The sequence below is a fragment of the Rhopilema esculentum genome, chromosome 12 (assembly GCF_057945365.1).
Source record: "Rhopilema esculentum isolate cy_ngs chromosome 12, ASM5794536v1, whole genome shotgun sequence".
NCBI lineage: Eukaryota > Metazoa > Cnidaria > Scyphozoa > Rhizostomeae > Rhizostomatidae > Rhopilema > Rhopilema esculentum.
In genome coordinates, this window is record NC_142826.1 from 11,094,115 (window position 1) to 11,109,041 (window position 14,927).

Consider the following 14,927-nt stretch of genomic DNA (forward strand, 5'->3'; position numbering starts at 1 on the left):
GAACTAATAGTAAAGTAAAACTGTGATAAGAATGATCTGTGAAGATTCAGACGAGCTCAGAATCAATGTAGGGCTGCACAAAGGATTGCACTTTAAGTTGGCTTATTTTATTATTAAAAGGCTATAACATGAAAATGCTCAAATGGATTTCGATATCATCCTTTTCTATCGCATTGGTAAAATTCCTAGAGGAAAAGTTGGTATGCATCTAAACAAACTAAAGAGGACCTGGGGAGTCCCCACTCTGAGACTTTGGCTAGTATTGATATCAAGCGATTTTCAGTATCATATCATATTTGAAATACCAGGAAAGGAACTGGTAATATTTTAGTCTATGTATGAAAGTTATGATTGCTTTTTCTTGTGAATAATCTTACCTGTCCTAAAAATTCTCATCTTTTTCTCATTCACAGTATCCGCAAATGGTTCATCCCGTTTCCTATTGACAGTAACCTGGGACTCAAACGATCTCATTCATACTCTTGGTTAATTAAACTGCATATTTGTTTATTTAAGAAATCAACTTTTTTAAAAAATATTATGCTTATGTATTTGAACATTATCGATTTCTTGAACTTGAAGATGGCAAGAATCCAGGTATGGATCTAAATCTTACGATACTGCTTTCGATTCTTTCGTTACTTTCGATTCACACCTGAATATCAATTTTAGCTTACTTTCGGCCAGGTGTTTGTAATCTGAAGAATGTTGAGCGAAAAGTATTTCTTTCTTCAGTATGATATGATTTCACTATTTCGTGCCATCTTCAAATTTTACGGTACCAAAAACTTATTTGGTTATTTTTTAAATCTTTCAAGTTACAAATTGGCCACGAAGGGTTTTGAATGTTTCCTTTGCGATCACCATGCTATATTTAAATTAATCTCTGAATTGATTTTTTGGTCAACTAAAATTCAGAACACTCCGTAATTCCTGACTCTTCTAACTGAATGGGCGTACATTAGAAGCGTCCGAGATTCTTACCGTCCGACATTGTTTAAGGTCTGAAATTTACCATTTAAAAGAAGTTGTGTCACTAAAGAAAAATTCACAGCGAAGTTTTTCGCTTGTTGAAACTGAATGTGTTGCTCACAAACATTTAGCATAGAAAGAGGGCTTGTTGAAAAAGCTAGCTAATAAGTGAAATAGTATCAAATCTTGTCAACAAAATTCACGTAACAATCACGAAACATTCTAATTATCCTCAACAACTATTTGTTCGTCCTCTGTCGTACTTTCATCGTAGTCAACATTCAAATCTTTGTTCATTCAACATCATCTTAATGAATATAAAGTTAGCAACATTAATACAAAGTAAAGTTAATGCATAGAAATAGATCTAAAAGAAATATTACGACGTAGTTCTTTCACATTCTACAGTAACAATCTTCACCTTTCCATTGTCTATATGCTTCTTTAAAATTGAAAGTCTGTCTGTGTTTTTTTATCTCATGTCTGTGTTTTATTCCATAATCTACAACCCAGATATCTATAAACATTTTAACCATTTGTGGTTGTTCGTCTTCTTGTGAGATTTTCATTCCTGAGATAATGTTCGTCAAGAATTTTCATTCCTGGGATAATAATTTGACTTCCTTTCCATTGAAATGTTGTTCATTAAGCTTCGGTTAAGATCTTTTCATATTTTAAAGACCGCAGTGATTAGCAGCTGTAAGGTTTTTACGTGAACCTTACGTGAACATTGGATTAATGTTTCATAAATATAAATCATATCTTAAGATGCGATTCGCAAGGCCTTCTCGTAAATGTGATTGATCTTATTATTCAATTTTCTATCACAGAACATCTAAACTGATGGGAAATTGTTCAATTTGTATAAGATAAAGACCCTCATCACAATTTGTAGTTTTTCAGAGACCAAGTAATTGCAAATACGCGACAGGACGTGAATTTTTGTCTTGCGTCTTGCTATCATCAAAGTGTGTTTCAAATGATAGAGCTTTATCTAGTTTTAAACCAAGTAACTTACTTTACTTTCTGCGATGGTTTCATTGTCAATTTCGATTGATATAAGTCACTTTCTCATTAGAAAATATCATTTGTTGACATTTATCCCCATTAAAATTCACGGGGCTTTCGAAACCAATTAATGATAATAGATGTATCAGTTTCTAACCTTTTAATAATGTTTTCGTGCCTGCAATCGCTTAAATAGATAGTGGTGTCATCCGCATAGTTCTGTATTATGCTGTTTGTCATAAACCATAAACTTATACAGTCGTTTGAATAGATACTGAACACCAAAAGACCATAGTGCTGGTCCTTATGGTACCTCATGGCTAGTCTCTCTCCAAGAGATATAAGATCCATTTACTTTCACTCGATTCTTTCTCTTTTAAAAGTAGCCGTGAATTAATTTCAGAGCATTTCTTGTGAAACCTCAAGTTTAGCAATTAAAAGGTCATGAATTAAAAAGCCTCAGAGAAATCTACAAACACGGCACATACTGTTTACGTTGTCTAATGCTACCATCCAGTTTTCAATAAAGCGCAATAGAGCATGTTGGGTTGTATAGTTCTCTCTAAAGCCGTATATTAAGGGATTTAGAAAGCAGTAGGCGAATTCCTTCATTTTACTTTCTGTTAGCCTCTCATAATCTTTTGACATGGAAGGTAGGACTGTTATTGGTCTTAATTTTTGTTGTTTAGGTAGTGTCACTTCTCTTGAAAATTGATGTAATGTCCCTCTTCTTTTTCAGATTTTTGGGGAATTGTTTCTGTTCCACACTTGTATTGAAGCAATTTTGCAGAACAGGAGTAAAGATATAAGCATTTTCTTTCAAGACTTTTGCTGGGATACTGTCTACAGGAGTTGCTTTGTGGAAACGGTCCAGGTGATTCACCTCCTCTACGATAACTGCCTAAACTCAAGCATTGAGATGGCTTCAAGTGTTCTTTGATCATTTTTAAGCTGGGTGGTTTTGAAGTCATTGATAAACACAGTTAATTGGACAGCATCAATTATTTAGCAGCATATTTTCTAACACAATCAATCTTTGGTCTTTTCGCTTTCTAATGACATCAAATTCCATCTTCACCAAACCATAGCCCTAAAGGTTACAGAGATTTGGCAATAACGGCAACCAAAAGCTTAGTCCTTGAGGAATTATAAAACTCTCTTATTCTTTATCTTGAATCCTAAGTACAAAAGAAATTTTGAATCAGGATTTCTATTTATTTTACCAAAGGTTCTTCACATGTAGTGCTAAAAATTACTTAAATAAGTCTTTTCTTTGTTTTGCCCTAGGAGATTCCCCCAGTTTTCTCCCACTTTCATGACTGGCTGTCAAGGAGTTCTGGAGCAAAAACCTCAGGAAGAAGGAAGGTAAACCGTAAGCAATGAACCAGGGACCACAAACAACTCTCAAAGCATAATAGAAAGATTGTGTGCAGATAAAAACGTCTCGTGAACACTGAATATCTTTTTAATCAATTCTGACAATACTCGCAAGACTACAAATTAGCAAATGCAAATGTAATATCCTATAATTTACAAAACTCTCAACAGGATAAAGAAAATTCAAACAAAAAATTGAAGCACTAAGAGCAACTATGCGTTACATCAATATATATATATTTATTTACAATGTAAAAATTATTTAAATATCCCTACAATCTTTTCTGTACTACTATGTACAGATGTCTGCATTCGCTAGTTTAATTTTTAATTCAAGCACCTGCTTCAGCTCTCTTCTATGGCTTTTGACAACTGGGCGGGTCCGTCGAGGTGGGGCAATATTTTCTGCTTACGTTAACACTTTGTGTCGATAAAAAAAGTGTTTGACATACGAGATGCCTGGGGTATGTCTTGGTCAACAGAAACCTGATATCCTACATGGGTGTTTGATTCTCCACGGGTAGCAAGATTGAACTAGTTGTGGGTTAAAAGCGGTTCAACCGATGGCCTCAACACATCGATCAAGCTACTTGACTATTAGCAGCATCAGTAGTGAATGGTATCACTTAATAGTTGGAAAAGCCGAGCTGAAGTTGACTCACTCGAATTTACAAGGAACAGTAAGATAAGCTGCACTATTCTACAATCAAACAATGCCACTGTCATTTTTGATATCATGACAGGCTGTAGAACAGAAGATGTACAAAAAGTAATTTAGCCACTGTCGGTCGGCCAACGGCATTGTCGGGCGGCCTAATGCATTGTCGGGCGGCCTACTGCATTGTCGGGCGGCCTACTGCATTGTTGAGCGCACAACAGTATTGTCGGGCGGCCTACGGCGTTGAACCGATTTTTTCAAAAAACCACTCCCGGCTTCATTTTGTTTGACATTTCGCTGAAAAAAAGACATCGGTATTCAAGACTCTTTTGTATCAATCTAATAGGCAAATGGGAAGAAAGAGAATATGGCCTCATAATTGCTATTCTCAGTTAAATGCAGAAATAGTGCATTTTAAAGGGCATGTGTCGTTAACATGATTGGCTTATGCAATACAATTATCTTACAAAGCAGGTTTAGTACAAAGCTTGGAATCGAGGGTGAACTTTTACGGCAGTAAAAATTCAAAAATTCCACTCCAAACACTTTTGTTTTATTAGCCAACTTTTGATGCGACATATGCCCTTTAAGACAAACAGTAAAGATAAATGAAACAAAAATAATGTTTGGGGGTTTGTTGAACAGGCAGTTTTAAGGTAACAAAGGAAGAGGAAAAAGAAGGTTATAGGTTACCTTTTGCGTTGTGTATCGCTATGACGCCGTCGTTCGCATTTTATGTGACCCCGTGCTGATGGATGTTGAGACAGACCCTTCACTTGAAATAGAACTGGTCACCATTTCGTTCTAAAAATTAAATCTTACAAATTAACACTCTATTCAATCTCAATTCTAGAAAAAAAATTGATCTATTTAAGCCTCAAGAGTTTTTTTCTTCCTCAGTCGTTTATTTACTTATAGACATAAATAGCGGCATTTTCATTCATTTCATTTAATCTTATTTAAACACGATATCTATTCAGTTATGACATATAAAAGGAAAAAGTACATTACAAAAAAATGTGTTAAGGTTATTCTCAAGTATTTAAAAATATTGCCTATTCTTCCATGAATTCGTGCCGAGCTGATCTCTGTTGGCTCAAAAAGTCAGATTTTACTTCTTTTCAGAATCGTTCGATGAGATTTTTTTTCTAAATCGTTTGATGATATCTCTAATGGATGGTGGGATAATACTCCAAATAACTGGGCCAGTGTACAAAGAACCTCTTTTGGTGTGCTCTTATGTCAGTTTTTGCACATGGAGATCCTTCCTATTCCACGCGTTGCAGTCTGGTATGGCAGACCCTTTGATGAACTTATTTTTAGCCCTTCAGGATAGAGCTGATTAACAGTTTTATAAGTCATAACTGCGCGTCAAAAAATTATCAATTGATTTATGTTCACGAGTCTCTTATTCTAAGCATCCTTTACCTTTGAAGAATCTATTAGACCGAGCGCTCTGCTCTGATATTTTTGCCGAGGGTTTAATTTGTTATCGGAGAGGGCTTCACGTTAGCACACCTCAAGTGGCGTTCAACAGGCTTATTACATTCGACAAAATGAAACGAAATGAAATGAGCTGGTGACAGAGTCTTGAAAAGTGAATCCTGTCTCTATAATCAAACTCTGAAAATTTTAAGGGTCATATCATGATTTCTAAAAGACTCATTTACATATCGAAGCTATTTGGCTGTTGTCTCTAGCCAACATTAGCGCTTGTGACAGAAGTAACGAAACGGATTAAATAACCCAAAAACCGGTTGCAAGATCCGGTCGGGGGCAACGAGTTTCATTTGCGAGGAAGCCTTTACGTAAAAAACTGCCCTTCTGCGATGAAATTAGAACAATTTTGGAAGAAATGATCTTTAACGAAATGAGCTAAACGGATTAAAAAACCCAAAAACTGGTTGTAGGATCGAAATGAAACCACGAGTTTCTTTTCTCAGAAGGTCCTTCCGTAAAAAATTGCCCTTCCCCGATGAAATTAGAACAATTTTGGAAGAAGTGATCTTTAACGAAATGAGCTAAACGGATTAAAAAACCCAAAAACTGGTTGTAGGATCGAAATGAAACCACGAGTTTCTTTTCTCAGAAGGTCCTTCCGTAAAAAATTGCCCTTCCCCGATGAAATTAGAACAATTTTGGAAGAAGTGATCTTTAACGAAATGAGCTAAACGGATTAAAAAACCCAAAAACTGGTTGTAGGATCGAAATGAAACCACGAGTTTCTTTTCTCAGAAGGTCCTTCCGTAAAAAATTGCCCTTCCCCGATGAAATTAGAACAATTTTGGAAGAAGTGATCTTTAACGAAATGAGCTAAACGGATTAAAAAACCCAAAAACTGGTTGTAGGATCGAAATGAAACCACGAGTTTCTTTTCTCAGAAGGTCCTTCCGTAAAAAATTGCGCTTCCCCGATGAAATTAGAACAATTTTGGAAGAAGTGATCTTTAACGAAATGAGCTAAACGGATTAAAAAACCCAAAAACTGGTTGTAGGATCGAAATGAAACCACGAGTTTCTTTTCTCAGAAGGTCCTTCCGTAAAAAATTGCCCTTCCCCGATGAAATTAGAACAATTTTGGAAGAAGTGATCTTTAACGAAATGAGCTAAACGGATTAAAAAACCCAAAAACTGGTTGTAGGATCGAAATGAAACCACGAGTTTCTTTTCTCAGAAGGTCCTTCCGTAAAAAATTGCCCTTCCCCGATGAAATTAGAACAATTTTGGAAGAAGTGATCTTTAACGAAATGAGCTAAACGGATTAAAAAACCCAAAAACTGGTTGTAGGATCGAAATGAAACCACGAGTTTCTTTTCTCAGAAGGTCCTTCCGTAAAAAATTGCCCTTCCCCGATGAAATTAGAACAATTTTGGAAGAAGTGATCTTTAACGAAATGAGCTAAACGGATTAAAAAACCCAAAAACTGGTTGTAGGATCGAAATGAAACCACGAGTTTCTTTTCTCAGAAGGTCCTTCCGTAAAAAATTGCCCTTCCCCGATGAAATTAGAACAATTTTGGAAGAAGTGATCTTTAACGAAATGAGCTAAACGGATTAAAAAACCCAAAAACTGGTTGTAGGATCGAAATGAAACCACGAGTTTCTTTTCTCAGAAGGTCCTTCCGTAAAAAATTGCCCTTCCCCGATGAAATTAGAACAATTTTGGAAGAAGTGATCTTTAACGAAATGAGCTAAACGGATTAAAAAACCCAAAAACTGGTTGTAGGATCGAAATGAAACCACGAGTTTCTTTTCTCAGAAGGTCCTTCCGTAAAAAATTGCCCTTCCCCGATGAAATTAGAACAATTTTGGAAGAAGTGATCTTTAACGAAATGAGCTAAACGGATTAAAAAACCCAAAAACTGGTTGTAGGATCGAAATGAAACCACGAGTTTCTTTTCTCAGAAGGTCCTTCCGTAAAAAATTGCCCTTCCCCGATGAAATTAGAACAATTTTGGAAGAAGTGATCTTTAACGAAATGAGCTAAACGGATTAAAAAACCCAAAAACTGGTTGTAGGATCGAAATGAAACCACGAGTTTCTTTTCTCAGAAGGTCCTTCCGTAAAAAATTGCCCTTCCCCGATGAAATTAGAACAATTTTGGAAGAAGTGATCTTTAACGAAATGAGCTAAACGGATTAAAAAACCCAAAAACTGGTTGTAGGATCGAAATGAAACCACGAGTTTCTTTTCTCAGAAGGTCCTTCCGTAAAAAATTGCCCTTCCCCGATGAAATTAGAACAATTTTGGAAGAAGTGATCTTTAACGAAATGAGCTAAACGGATTAAAAAACCCAAAAACTGGTTGTAGGATCGAAATGAAACCACGAGTTTCTTTTCTCAGAAGGTCCTTCCGTAAAAAATTGCCCTTCCCCGATGAAATTAGAACAATTTTGGAAGAAGTGATCTTTAACGAAATGAGCTAAACGGATTAAAAAACCCAAAAACTGGTTGTAGGATCGAAATGAAACCACGAGTTTCTTTTCTCAGAAGGTCCTTCCGTAAAAAATTGCCCTTCCCCGATGAAATTAGAACAATTTTGGAAGAAGTGATCTTTAACGAAATGAGCTAAACGGATTAAAAAACCCAAAAACTGGTTGTAGGATCGAAATGAAACCACGAGTTTCTTTTCTCAGAAGGTCCTTCCGTAAAAAATTGCCCTTCCCCGATGAAATTAGAACAATTTTGGAAGAAGTGATCTTTAACGAAACGAGCGAAACGGATTAAAAAACCCAAAAACTGGTTGTAGGATCGAAATGAAACCACGAGTTTCTTTTCTCAGAAGGTCCTTCCGTAAAAAATTGCCCTTCCCCGATGAAATTAGAACAATTTTGGAAGAAGTGATCTTTAACGAAACGAGCGAAACGGATTAAAAAACCCAAAAACTGGTTGTAGGATCGAAATGAAACCACGAGTTTCTTTTCTCAGAAGGTCCTTCCGTAAAAAATTGCCCTTCCCCGATGAAATTAGAACAATTTTGGAAGAAGTGATCTTTAACGAAACGAGCGAAACGGATTAAAAAACCCAAAAACTGGTTGTAGGATCGAAATGAAACCACGAGTTTCTTTTCTCAGAAGGTCCTTCCGTAAAAAATTGCCCTTCCCCGATGAAATTAGAACAATTTTGGAAGAAGTGATCTTTAACGAAACGAGCGAAACGGATTAAAAAACCCAAAAACTGGTTGTAGGATCGAAATGAAACCACGAGTTTCTTTTCTCAGAAGGTCCTTCCGTAAAAAATTGCCCTTCCCCGATGAAATTAGAACAATTTTGGAAGAAGTGATCTTTAACGAAATGAGCTAAACGGATTAAAAAACCCAAAAACTGGTTGTAGGATCGAAATGAAACCACGAGTTTCTTTTCTCAGAAGGTCCTTCCGTAAAAAATTGCCCTTCCCCGATGAAATTAGAACAATTTTGGAAGAAGTGATCTTTAACGAAATGAGCTAAACGGATTAAAAAACCCAAAAACTGGTTGTAGGATCGAAATGAAACCACGAGTTTCTTTTCTCAGAAGGTCCTTCCGTAAAAAATTGCCCTTCCCCGATGAAATTAGAACAATTTTGGAAGAAGTGATCTTTAACGAAATGAGCTAAACGGATTAAAAAACCCAAAAACTGGTTGTAGGATCGAAATGAAACCACGAGTTTCTTTTCTCAGAAGGTCCTTCCGTAAAAAATTGCCCTTCCCCGATGAAATTAGAACAATTTTGGAAGAAGTGATCTTTAACGAAATGAGCTAAACGGATTAAAAAACCCAAAAACTGGTTGTAGGATCGAAATGAAACCACGAGTTTCTTTTCTCAGAAGGTCCTTCCGTAAAAAATTGCCCTTCCCCGATGAAATTAGAACAATTTTGGAAGAAGTGATCTTTAACGAAATGAGCTAAACGGATTAAAAAACCCAAAAACTGGTTGTAGGATCGAAATGAAACCACGAGTTTCTTTTCTCAGAAGGTCCTTCCGTAAAAAATTGCCCTTCCCCGATGAAATTAGAACAATTTTGGAAGAAGTGATCTTTAACGAAATGAGCTAAACGGATTAAAAAACCCAAAAACTGGTTGTAGGATCGAAATGAAACCACGAGTTTCTTTTCTCAGAAGGTCCTTCCGTAAAAAATTGCCCTTCCCCGATGAAATTAGAACAATTTTGGAAGAAGTGATCTTTAACGAAATGAGCTAAACGGATTAAAAAACCCAAAAACTGGTTGTAGGATCGAAATGAAACCACGAGTTTCTTTTCTCAGAAGGTCCTTCCGTAAAAAATTGCCCTTCCCCGATGAAATTAGAACAATTTTGGAAGAAGTGATCTTTAACGAAATGAGCTAAACGGATTAAAAAACCCAAAAACTGGTTGTAGGATCGAAATGAAACCACGAGTTTCTTTTCTCAGAAGGTCCTTCCGTAAAAAATTGCCCTTCCCCGATGAAATTAGAACAATTTTGGAAGAAGTGATCTTTAACGAAATGAGCTAAACGGATTAAAAAACCCAAAAACTGGTTGTAGGATCGAAATGAAACCACGAGTTTCTTTTCTCAGAAGGTCCTTCCGTAAAAAATTGCCCTTCCCCGATGAAATTAGAACAATTTTGGAAGAAGTGATCTTTAACGAAATGAGCTAAACGGATTAAAAAACCCAAAAACTGGTTGTAGGATCGAAATGAAACCACGAGTTTCTTTTCTCAGAAGGTCCTTCCGTAAAAAATTGCCCTTCCCCGATGAAATTAGAACAATTTTGGAAGAAGTGATCTTTAACGAAATGAGCTAAACGGATTAAAAAACCCAAAAACTGGTTGTAGGATCGAAATGAAACCACGAGTTTCTTTTCTCAGAAGGTCCTTCCGTAAAAAATTGCCCTTCCCCGATGAAATTAGAACAATTTTGGAAGAAGTGATCTTTAACGAAATGAGCTAAACGGATTAAAAAACCCAAAAACTGGTTGTAGGATCGAAATGAAACCACGAGTTTCTTTTCTCAGAAGGTCCTTCCGTAAAAAATTGCCCTTCCCCGATGAAATTAGAACAATTTTGGAAGAAGTGATCTTTAACGAAATGAGCTAAACGGATTAAAAAACCCAAAAACTGGTTGTAGGATCGGTAAAACCATGAAATTCCGGTCGGGGGCATTGAGTTTCACTTATTTGGAGGTCTATTTAACCTTTTCTTGGGTAAAGGAATATAGAAAGGAATCTTTAAGTGATTTGTTATTGTATCCAAAGTAGCAGAGAAAGGTGAATTTTTGCAAGAAAGAGCACTGTTCAAAGCAAAAGCATCCTCGTCGCTTTTTCACAGAAGACAGGGTCCAGAAAAATCATGCCAGGCTGAATTGCTTATTCTGCCATTAGGTTATAAAAGGGTCAATAGCTAGCTCTCTATACATTGGGCATGGGCCTAGACATGATCTTAACTGAAGTTTTAAATATTTCTATTCAAACGAGGCACGCTTTATTCAAACGAGACATGCTTTAGGAACAGCAAAGGGCAAAAACCTCTTCAAAACTTCCTTGGTCGTTAAGCAAGGCTAAATCAAACAAAAAATTATACCTGGTATCGCCTTCTGGCATTAAATGCCGCTAATCTTGATAAACTGATTCTTTTGTTTAACGCTTGTGGTTTAAAACCAGGTTCTGTCATCTTGAAAGAATGAAATTAAAAAGAACTCAGTCCAATCAAAGAACAAATTTAAAAAGAAATGGAACTCCATTTTCACAAGATGGAAGCAAAATAAAAAGCGACGCGACGGTCAATGCAAGGTTGCCAATAAAGGAAAGTGTCAATCAAACAAAAGAGCTTACAAGACTAAAGGTTTACATTTAGAGTGAGGGGGATATAAGGCTGATATAGCGTAACAAGATGCACTGGCAGCGTAAATACTAACATAGAAAATAACTTAACATAGCAGTGATGAACAGAATGACTTGTTCGATCATTGGGGGGGGGGGGAAGGAGTACTAAAAAGACAGTGCTGGGAATGAAACAAAGCTGTGGTAAAGCCCTACAAAGAGTTATGGGGTTCCAGTGAAAGTTACGAAAGTTCAAAACATGGAACAGTCTGGAAAAACCTAATAAAAAATCTTACCCTGATCCATGGCAGTCTAAGACACTCTTTGGCATCGGGACGATGGCTGTTAAAAAATAAAGCTTATTAGAAACAAGGAAAAACGGAAGAAAAAGACACGAAAGAAGTCACATTACACATTATCAATGATTACAAAGTCTGCGTAATCCGAAAACCTTCAGTATAACAGCCGTTCGGTATTTGAGAAGAAAGTTCATTTATTTCAATTTCATTTGTAATGCATTTAAATACATAAAGGTTTTATCCGTTACCGCTGAAAAGTATAGGAGGATTTTTGGTTAACCAACCTTTGATCGTGAATCAAGAGCTCTTCAATCAAATCCGTTGCTTCTGTGCTTACGCCCGAGAAGAATTCATGGGGAAATCGATATCTAATTTCTGTTATGTTCTGACACGATCGTTCGTAGTTATCGGAGTAAAATGGTGAGACACCGCTTAGAAGGACATAAATGATGACACCAACGCTCCAAAGATCAGTTCCTAGGCTGACTGGCTCACCATTGATCACTTCTGGGGCTGTGGATAAAGGCAACACCTGTTCAGTACGCTCTTTCTCTATGAATATCAGCAAAGGGCAGTAGTAAACACAAGAAAAGATTCGGAAAAGTAAGGTTTTTCATCTGACCGGTAACTTACCATTAAATTCAGGACTCCCATTTATTTCATGGATGTAAGGCGCTTCTGTTATTCGAACTGCGTCACCAAAGTCTATCAGTTTTAATCGTGGTGAAGTGCCACAACTAAGAATGAGGTTTTCAGGCTGAAAAGGAAAATTCACGGGATATACATAAAACGAAGTCTTTAGAAAATAAATTCAATAATGCAGCACGCATAATTAATAGTGAAATGCTAAACACAGCCAAGCACGATAAGATACAATACCTTGACATCCAGATGCGCGATCCCACATTCGTGAAGATATTGTAGAGCTTGCAACATTTGCTTGACAAAGCCAATGGCAATTCGTTCGGTGAGGTTGTCCATGATCACGATGTGGTCAAATAACCTTCCACCAGACAAACTACAATGTTTAACGTAGAAAACAGTCAGAAAATCTTAATTCAACCATGGCACAGGCAAACAGAACGATTACGATGTACACAACTCGTTCGGCTTTCCTGTTCTATCAATACAAACTAAAGCACGCCAGGAAGATTGTTAACTTTGCCACAGACTTTGAAAGCGACTAAGAAAAAAGAACCATTAAAACATATAGCTTAAGTTGTTGAAATGCCTCCAATACGAGTTATGCAGCAAACGTACGTATTATTGGAACGAAGAAATTCTTTCAGATTCGATTTTCCAATTAAATATTGGCGAAGAATCAGTTACACAGAAAGCTTAAACGACCAAGTCGTTTTCTGGCAAATGTTATATAGGATTACGCTGAATCAATGAGAATTTGAAGAAGCAGAACACACAGGAACTGAGAAAAGGCAACATTGTAGACGTTATATTGAGCCAACTTGCACGATGGTGTAAAAAGAGATAAGCAGAACATATAGGAGCTGAGAAACGGCAACAATACTTACAGCTCGAGAACAAGGATGAGGTTCTTTGGAGTGTCATATGTTCCATGAATTTTGCAAAGAGATGGATGATTCAATACTTTAAGGATTGCTATTTCATTTTCAACCATTTCCTGGTCAAGGACTCGTTTCTTTACCAGCTTTGCGGCGTATTCCTTTCCAGTTGCTTTTTCAACGCACTTTTTGACGAGGGAAAACCGTCCCCTGAAAAATGAGGGCAAAAAAATTTAAAGATATTAAAAAATTTCGGATTCATACTGCTTCTGTTAACCAGGGTACTTTAAGAGTTTCATACTAGCTCGCATGTGTTGATTAAAACAAAGGGTAAATGAAAGCGCAGCACGTAAGAACATAACAAAGCTTATTTCGGGACACAAACCTTCCAAGTTCCGATGATATGTTGTACTCCATCTGCATATTATCTTTCCAACTGACCGGTTGAAGAAGGACTTCAGACTCTAAAATGCAGACCATTTAACATAAGCAAACACGCAAAACTAAAGAAAATGGTAAATTTTGGGAGTAGGGGTTGATGCTAGTCCATGTGAAAATTGGTATTTGTAGCACACACATTCTATTGAACGTTCTAACTGGGGGCCTATAGCAACTAAAACATTAAAAGATAATCAACTCCTTTTCTTAAGATCAGAGGCTTGGTCCTTAGCTCACGTCCCTAAAAAGATTATGAGCACATAGCAATCAGTGGAGGATAAACCGGACTTTAGAAATACCATATTCGCCAGTTAAATCGTTGATATTGTTATTGATTTCATCAAACCTGAACTTGCTCCATTACTCAATCAAAAGTAAGGACTTACAATGCTAGAGGCATAACCCCTAACATCGGTGAAAGAAGTAAAAGATTAGGGAGTAAAACACCAGATAAGGCGTTGGATTTGAAGTCCAGCGGATAGAATCATTTCCACGAAAACCAATTCCTATCCTTACAAGCACTTTCAGTTTGGCTAAACTCATTCTAGGAAAACCGACAATAAAAAGGCTGGTCTTTAAATTATGAAAAGTCAAAATTTCCATTGGCTCCTGTCGACTTCAAATAAATAGCTTTATTGCTGAAAAATCAGCTTTTAATGGCAATTTCATAAATTGATGATTCGACGTGTAAAGCAACCGACAACCTATGGTTTAGCTGATTAAATGTTACCATGTTAATTCTGGTCAATACCAATTTAGCAAATATTCTTGATTATTGAATCGTTATGTAAAGATATTGCAATATACGTATTAAAGGATCTACAGATTATAGCTATAAATGAGCGCAGAAAAGAGTTGAGGAACTACATTGAAAGAAAATATGCGAGATTAACACGAGCAGGACGGGACTTGAACCCTGCGACCAGTGACACTGTACGTCCTTGACCAATCAACTGAATTGCCATCAATCAACTAAATTACCAGGTCACGTTTTAGAATTCATGGTCAGAACCTTTTAACTGTTTTCCTGGACCCTGTCCAGTTGTAGGGGTCCTCGCTCATAACAGGTCGGGTGCACACTGCGGTGAATATTGCGATGATCGTTCCGCAGGAGGGCCATCGCAATATAAGCGAAACGGCTTTGGGCTTGGATTTGAAAACGTGGCCGGGTACCAAAGTTGGAGCAACAACGTTCATTGTCGCTGGTCGCGGGTTCGAGACTTGCCCGGGTCGATATCATTTGCTCACATTTTCTTCATGGAATAATAGGATAATTAAACTTATCATTATGACTTAAAAGTTATCAAAAAGTAGCTAGGAATAAACAGTATTCGGCGAAGAAGATTAGTGCTATCCAAGAAAAAATCAGATAAAACGGTTTA

At 36.8% G+C, this 14,927-nt stretch overlaps 1 protein-coding gene and 1 long non-coding RNA gene across 5 annotated transcripts in view; one reads left to right on the top strand and one right to left on the bottom strand.

The window, feature by feature from the left end:
* Positions 1-2,377: 2,377 nt before the first annotated feature.
* Positions 2,378-4,263, top strand: LOC148958758 (uncharacterized). Its single transcript, XR_016144490.1, has 2 exons — positions 2,378-2,854; positions 3,268-4,263. It is a non-coding gene; the product is annotated as an uncharacterized LOC148958758 (long non-coding RNA).
* LOC135681325 (kalirin) overlaps positions 3,428-14,927 on the bottom strand; it is a 73,334-nt gene continuing 61,834 nt past the window's right edge. For all 4 annotated transcript variants that reach the window (XM_065195739.2, XM_065195738.2, XM_065195737.2 and 1 more), the window contains 9 exons: positions 13,493-13,571; positions 13,117-13,317; positions 12,467-12,605; positions 12,221-12,344; positions 11,872-12,100; positions 11,585-11,630; positions 11,050-11,139; positions 4,709-4,819; positions 3,428-4,312 (listed from right to left, as the gene is read on the bottom strand). In XM_065195739.2, coding sequence (XP_065051811.2) covers positions 4,727-4,819; positions 11,050-11,139; positions 11,585-11,630; positions 11,872-12,100; positions 12,221-12,344; positions 12,467-12,605; positions 13,117-13,317; positions 13,493-13,571 — 1,001 coding nt within the window. In that variant the 3' untranslated portion in view covers positions 3,428-4,312; positions 4,709-4,726. The remainder of the gene's footprint in view (positions 4,313-4,708; positions 4,820-11,049; positions 11,140-11,584; positions 11,631-11,871; positions 12,101-12,220; positions 12,345-12,466; positions 12,606-13,116; positions 13,318-13,492; positions 13,572-14,927) is intronic.